The sequence below is a fragment of the Amaranthus tricolor genome, chromosome 2, assembly GCF_026212465.1.
Source record: "Amaranthus tricolor cultivar Red isolate AtriRed21 chromosome 2, ASM2621246v1, whole genome shotgun sequence".
Taxonomy (NCBI): Eukaryota; Viridiplantae; Streptophyta; class Magnoliopsida; order Caryophyllales; family Amaranthaceae; genus Amaranthus; species Amaranthus tricolor.
In genome coordinates, this window is record NC_080048.1 from 16296789 (window position 1) to 16303917 (window position 7129).

Consider the following 7129-nt stretch of genomic DNA (forward strand, 5'->3'; position numbering starts at 1 on the left):
TGTTTTTTATGCGAGTGTATATAATCATTCCGATGATATTTCTAGGCGTGGTAGTATCTTAATACGTCCTACTAGGTTTTGTCCCATCATAGCTAGCATAAAAAGCCAAGACGATAGTTTTATAGGGCACCAAAATTGTTTTAATATTTTTAAATGGTGAAAAGAAAAATCAATAAAATTTCCCATATTTTCGAGAATTGCAAAGAATATCCTTGCAATTTCGACTTGTCTTATTGCGTCAGAATCTGCTTTTAGTGTAAGTAAAATCGTGTTTGATAAAAAGAGAGCTCATCTTGGTCTACTTGTTATTAAAATATGCGTCTGCAAGAAAGATTTGGATCAAGTGGATATTCGAACACAAGAACTCTAGAATTATGACGATCAAGACGATGATGACAATCTATGGATGAAGATGGATACACCTGCATAGACCTGGGAAAGCAGTAGGTCTGATCAATTTCGGTCGAGTGATTTTTCGATCGGGTCAGTTTCAGATCGGATCACTTCGGATTTTGATTGACCCAGCGGGTTACCATTTTATTTTTTCCTCGGTTAACTTAAAAAAATTGTGGGATTTCTTGTTTTATCATAGAATTTGAAAATTGATAATTTTTTTTTTTGAAATTTTTTTACTATAGCGCCTAGCCAAATAAAGATAAAATAGCAACACAATTTTTAGACAATCAAATAATGATAATTCAATATAGAAGACATTAAAAAGTCTAAAATGCATCATACTACAAAAAAGATTTCCAAATGACTCAAATAATATACAAAATATTAAGAGTACAAAAATAAAGAACATGTTAAGTAAACAAACATTAGTTTTTGTTTTGTTTGTGCGCCCAAATGGAGAAGTTTTACTCTTTTTTTAAGGAAAAATTACCCAAAATAATCCAACCTTTTACTGGTTTCCTACTATAATCTCAACTTTTGATTAAATATGAATAATTCCAACTATTGTGGGTGTTGTTAAGAATGCACCAAGGTGACCTCTAACCTATACAATTGTAACACCTCGTTAATATATATTCACTCTTAAAAATAAATATAAATTAAATTATTTGATTGTGTGACGTGTGACGTGTGATGTGTCACCGTCTTGTGTCAACGTGTTTGTTGTATGACGTGTCTGTCACATGTCGTTTTAGCGTAATGCTTACATTTATCAATTGGATAAGGTTAATACATGAATAGATAAGATGTTAATAACAGTTATTAAGTTGCTCATGAGTAAGAAGGGGAGGATGAAGAGTCATTTACTTAATGATTTTTATAAAGAGTCATGATTATCAGTAGCTATTCAAACCTTAAACCTTTCATTTCTAAACCAGCAACCAAAGAATTCGGATTTTATAAGTATATACTATACTCTAAATGCATAAGATGAACATTACAATTGTAAGAAAATTCTCTGTAGACTCTTCAAATGGAAAATTCAAAATTTATACTTAAGAAACTCTTCTATTTTTCTTGGAATACCAAGAAGATTCTGAAATTTAGTAGCACTTATCACCTTACCTTTAATACTCCTTATGAACAACTGTTCACCATCCATAATTCATTTATACATAGACACCACTTTACTAATCTTATACTCATTCCATCAAAGCATCAAACACAAAATCAGAAAAAACTTTAGAGAGTTTATAATAGTGAGAGTTCTTGGGTGCAAAAGAAAAAGGGCAAGGAGAAGGATTGAGTTTATATTCATTTTGGAGTTCTAGAATCAAGTTATACTATTCCCATATTTGTAACTCATTTTAATCCTTAAGACCTTTATAGTTGTATAAATTCTTACATTCAAATGCTTACATAAAAACATGTTCATATAGTTTGGTATGTGTGTTCAATTAGTAAATCATAGTTGTAGGAGTGCCCATGATAAAATATGTAAATTGACTAGCCTTTGATTTATTGGTTATGAATATATTATAATTTATAAATAAAATAACATAAAATTCAAGAAACAAAATATCAAGTTGTGTGGTAGAGTATGTCCTTTGTTATGAAAACTTATGAAAAGAATTCCATACAAGTATATGTATTTTTGAAAGATAAGAATTTTATGTGTGAGAATGGAATATAACTTATATACATGAATATATATAAATATAAATAAATATATATGTTAAAAAAAAAAAACCAAAATTGTTTTTTAGAAGAAAAAGACGAGTCGTCGCCTAAAGCTATGACTCATCGCCAGTGTTCTGAACTGGCAGAATTCGTTCAAGAAGAAAGAGACGACGAGGTGGTGCTTATGCGACGACTTGTCGCTAACCTCTGGTTGGTTTTTCCTCGTTTTGCATTTTTACTTCAACAATTATGAAACTTAGTACCTAAGATAGTTAGTACACTTTGAACACAGCAATGATGTCGGAATTTTCATTCGATGTAAATAATTTTATGTAAAAGCCAAATTACGTAGAAGTCGTACATTGAACTTATAAACTATGACATTGGTGTATAAACCCTTGTGTGTGTGTGTGTGTTGTTTTGAAATGAAATTAGTGTGGTATGAGACATGTATTAGTGCATGTTTTGATACGTGGCTCTATGTTTGTTTGGTAGGACCTCGGTTCATAAGGGGTCAGTTAAGGCTTTGAATTGAAGCTTGTGTGTGTTGATTGTGCCAATAAGGTATGTCACACTTAGACTTTGCATGACTATGCAACTGTTATAATTGAGTAATGTAATTTCATCCAAGTGTGTGATATTACTTTTCACTTAAGGGTTAGACACCCCGAATAATTGAAAACGAGTTAAATGAAAATTTGAGGATGGTTGTTATTATCGTCCGCATGGGTTGTATATGGGATTTGGATACCCTTATGTGTTTGTTATTATGGAATTTGGGCTCATGGTAGGGTCCTAATAAGGGCCACCATGGGGGGTATGCATACTCTTACCTTGACGATCCCGTTAAATTGTCGGGCAATGTCTTGGTCAGGAAGTTGCTTTGAGATTAACTCTCCCATGTGTATTCTTCCAAAATTTTACTTCGGCGACTCGAACATGACGGGCAACGTCATAAGTTGGGAATTTGGATGATGGGTCAATAGAACGAAGATTAGAGCCTTTGTATGCTAGGATGAACGCATTGCTTGTTTGACTATTCATTGTTCATGTACTATGTCTCTGACGTGTACGTTGTTCTTTGAACCTGCGATGATGTTGTCGTAATGATAACTAGCAGAGTGATTGACAGGAGGGGAGGTAAGAGGTGCGTGTGAGATGACTCATAGGAAACCACCGTCCTTATTAGTCCTTTATTATGTCAACAGTTTTAATCTTTTGAACATTAGTTTTTATATTATCGAGGCCACGAGGCTCTCAAGTTGTAAGACTATATTTTCAGCTGCAATTTATTTAAACATGTTGAACGTTATTTCTTTATTCTTAGAACGTAATCAATCCTTTGTCTAGTTTGACTTTTAATTGTCTGAGTTTCTACCTGAAGTTTCTTATATAAATATGCGAGTTGCCTTTATTTGGACTATTACAACAATAAGTCCTTTGCATAAAAAAATTAAAAAGTAAATACAAAATTAAATCATAAAAAATTAAAAAAAATATATAAAAGAGAAATCAAGTAAGTTTATTTCTTTGATCTAACTTTTAATTTTTAATAATTTTGATTTTTATTTTGTTTTTCCAGTTTTGTAAAAATTAATCTTCAAAAACTAATCATTATTTGGGCAATTATGTTAATGGATAAGTTACCTCAAATTGAAATTATTCACGGTTAATCAAAAGTTAGAATCATTGTAGGAAAATCAATGAAAAGTTGGATAATTCTAGGTAATTAAACCTTTTATCTAACAGATGCACAACCCAACGGGTCCAACATGACCTTCACTCGACCGACCCGTTTTTAATGGGTTTCTCGAGTTCGATCATTTTTCTTGAATTTCAACCCAACTTTATCGGTTGGGTTTCAGATCAATTTTAGGGTCGAATGAATTTTTCCCAAGTCTACATCTGCATCATCAGAAGCATCTGCATCATCAGAAGAGGTAGCGGAGACATCGAACCAACAAGAAAATGACGACCAGGATTATGCATGTCAAACATAACGATCAACAACTTAAAGTAAAAAGTAACGTGAGCTTTATTTCCTTTACGATACGTAAGGAGCTTAGTATTCCATAGAGATACTAAGTTTAAGTATATTTTTTTCCCTTTTTATTAATTTTATTTTTTTCTTTCTTTTTAGTAGATATTTTAATAATGAACTAACAGTAAATTTTGATAATAATCAACAAAGATACGTACTTTATATAACTTTTTGTATTTAACTCTTATCGAAAATAACTCTTATCGAAAATATTTATATAGCAAGTATTTCAAATCTTATTATTATAAGGCTGCCACGCAAGGCGGTATGAGGCAAGTGGATATGGGCAAAGTGGGATTTGAAATAGGTAAGACCTTAAACCCATGGCCCATGGATTTCATTCTCATGTTCGTATATACACATAATCCACCAAATTCATACATACACTAAATGAGACAAATACGTTGCCAATGCTATTAAGCCATCCATAAGCCCACCCTATATTCTTTCAATAAAAAAAAGCCTATCCTATATTAATTTAAAAAAAAAAAATTGTTAATTGTTATACAACTAGAAAGAACAAAACGTACACATGAACATCAAAGGTAGGAATAGGATTTCTATGAAACAAAAAAGCTTAAAAATGAAGAGCCATCTACGCTGATTGATCCTAAACAACCATTGGACCCGTAGGTGGAATTATATCTGGTAAGGGTGTCGAAGGTGGTGGAAATATTTCCGGTGCATCCGGTGGGTAAACATCAGGTGGCTGCCGTGGCGGAACTTCAGGTGGTGGAATTATATCAGGTTGAGGAGGTGATGGAATCGGAGGGTCGGGAAGGTCTGGTCCTGGTCCTGGTGGATCCGGTATGGGATCAGGTAGTGGTACAGACACAGGCGGTTTGATCTCCGGTTCAGGAGTGACAATAAACTCATCCGGATACGTCTTGATATCGGGTATCTCCGATGGGGTGGCTGGATCAACCTCGACTTCTGGAATGCGCTTTGATGGAAACTCCGGTGGAGTTGTAAATGTGGCCATGGACATGGTCATGGATATGGTGGATGACCTTATTGGGCTTGTGTTTAAGATTATTAGGTTAGGATTCATTGGGGTTGTTGTACTGTATAATTTGTGGGCAGATTTTGAAAGTAGAATAGATTTCTTGAGGAAGGTGACGGTCATAAACGAAACTGATTGAATAGAGCTGCTCATCTTGTTTGATTGTTTGATCAATTTGCACAAACTGAAAATCAAGCACAGCAAACTCGGACTTCTTTCTGTTGCTTGCATTGGGAATTTGTTGGGAAGACTATGGTTCATAGTTAGCTTAAGAAAATGACACGCGGAATGTTACATTTGACACGTGCTCTTTCATCGCGATGTGCCTTTCATCTATCTAACGGAAAACATTAAATATTACTCCTCTAAGTTACTAATCTCATTTGGTTTTTTCAGATGTTAATAATATTTTAATTTTTAATATCTTTAATTTTTTTTAATTAAAAATTATGAAAAATTTATATAAATAATTTTTGCATTGAGATGAATCAAATAAGATCCTACATGATTATATTTTAGATTACAAATTAAAAATAAAATACAGATTAAAAGTGATAAACGAATAGTAACCAAAAACATGAAAAAACTAGCTTGAATAGGAGGGAGTATATGAGTTACCTCGTTGTCACACGCACTTTATATATTAGTTAAATACTTTTTTTGTTTTAAAATATCTACAATATTAAACTTTTCAAGCAGTTAATACACTAATTTAATCTTAAATATCATTTATTATGTTAAATCATAAAAAATTATAAAAATTTAATATCAATAATTTGCTGATTAACTATTTAATTCACAATTGCTGCTGCTTTTACTTGCTTCACAACTTGTGCCATTTTCTTCTCTTATTTTCTGAAAATATTATAGTGAAATTAAATCACTTTTTATTTAACGGTAACTACCATCCACCAGAAAAGAGTTTCGTGGACTAGCATCTTTTGTTTAATGCCCTCACGGAATCAAAGTTTGTTTTTATTTTGATTTTTTCAAGATTTTCTTCTGAATTTTTGTTATTGATTCGTTTTTGGTTTTTTTTTTTTTTTTTTTTTTTTTTTTTTTTTTTTTGTTTAGATTGTTCTCGCTTTTAGAGAGTAATTGCAATGTTTTTCTTCTTATTTTTTTGTTTTTGTTTACATTGTTATTGGATTATTGATTGATTTGTTTTGTGATCTGTCTGTCGATTGCTCTACAATTTGAACTGGTAAACTTATGCGTTTTTTCTAGGTTTTTGGAATTCTATTTCCATTATTCGATCGTTTGTTCTAGTTAAGTGGAGTTATTGAGTTGAAAGATCCTATTTTAGTTTGATTGTTTGCATTTTGATCTTATATTATTATTTTGTCTGTGGTGATCGTTAACGTAATTTGTTTTTACCTAACATATTCTTAATCTAAGCGAAGTGTTTTTTTTTCCCTACTTATTCCTTTATTTATAGTTGCTTATCTTTTTAGTGTGTGTATCTGTTCTAACCTTTGTTGGATCTTGGCTTGTTTGTGTTTGAGTTAACGGCGTCATGTCTTTACCATCTGGTCTGGTCCAAGGGTAGTCGAGTATAGAGTTAAGGTAGACTAATGGTAACCTAAGGTCAGGTCCAAGGAGGGGGGCATAGGGGGCAACGTAAGTAGGATGTGGAACTAAGAGTGGAAATTTGAAACATAGGCATGCTACAAGCCAAGTCGTTGGAGTTGGTGACTGAACTTTCTAAATACAAGATTCAAGTGGCTTTGCATTCAGGAAACTAGGTGGAGGGGTCAAAAAGCAAGCGTTTTAAAAGGTTATAAGCTATGGTATGTAGGTTTGGATGGAAAGCGAAGTGGAGTCGGTATTCTTGTAGCTAATGATATCCTAAAGCAAGCGGTAGAAGTTAGGAGGTGCAATGATGGGATTATGCTAGTTAGAATAATAGTGGGAGAAGAGGTCATATCGATCATTAGTGCGTATGGGCCGCAAGTTGGGCTAGATGAGGAAGTGAAACGTGAATTTTTGGATAACCTAGGTGACCTTAA

General features: G+C 32.8%; 2 protein-coding genes across 2 annotated transcripts in view; one reads left to right on the plus strand and one right to left on the minus strand.

Annotated features, from left to right (window-relative positions):
- Nucleotides 1-3975: 3975 nt before the first annotated feature.
- LOC130805593 (protein TRACHEARY ELEMENT DIFFERENTIATION-RELATED 7A-like) lies at nt 3976-5099 on the minus strand. The gene is made up of 2 exons (XM_057670376.1): nt 4737-5099; nt 3976-4086 (listed from the first exon to the last, which is right to left on the minus strand). Exons 1-2 carry the CDS (start codon nt 5097-5099, stop codon nt 3976-3978), a joined length of 474 nt encoding a protein of 157 aa, XP_057526359.1.
- The window catches only part of LOC130805594 (uncharacterized), a 2237-nt gene continuing 205 nt past the window's right edge, over nt 5098-7129 (plus strand). The window contains exons 1-2 of the mRNA XM_057670377.1: nt 5098-5232; nt 6858-7129. The exon at nt 6858-7129 is cut by the window's right edge and continues 205 nt beyond it. Coding sequence (XP_057526360.1) covers nt 5098-5232; nt 6858-7129 — 407 coding nt within the window. The remainder of the gene's footprint in view (nt 5233-6857) is intronic.

Bases quoted from the DNA above. Each gene is read 5' to 3' on its own strand.
- LOC130805593 (XM_057670376.1), bottom strand. From the start codon at position 5,099: ATGGCCACATTTACAACTCCACCGGAGTTTCCATCAAAGCGCATTCCA. The intron at 4,087-4,736 runs GTTGTTTAGGAT...TTTTACTTTAAG, and splicing joins TTCCACCTACGGGTCCAATG to TTGTTGATCGTTATGTTTGA.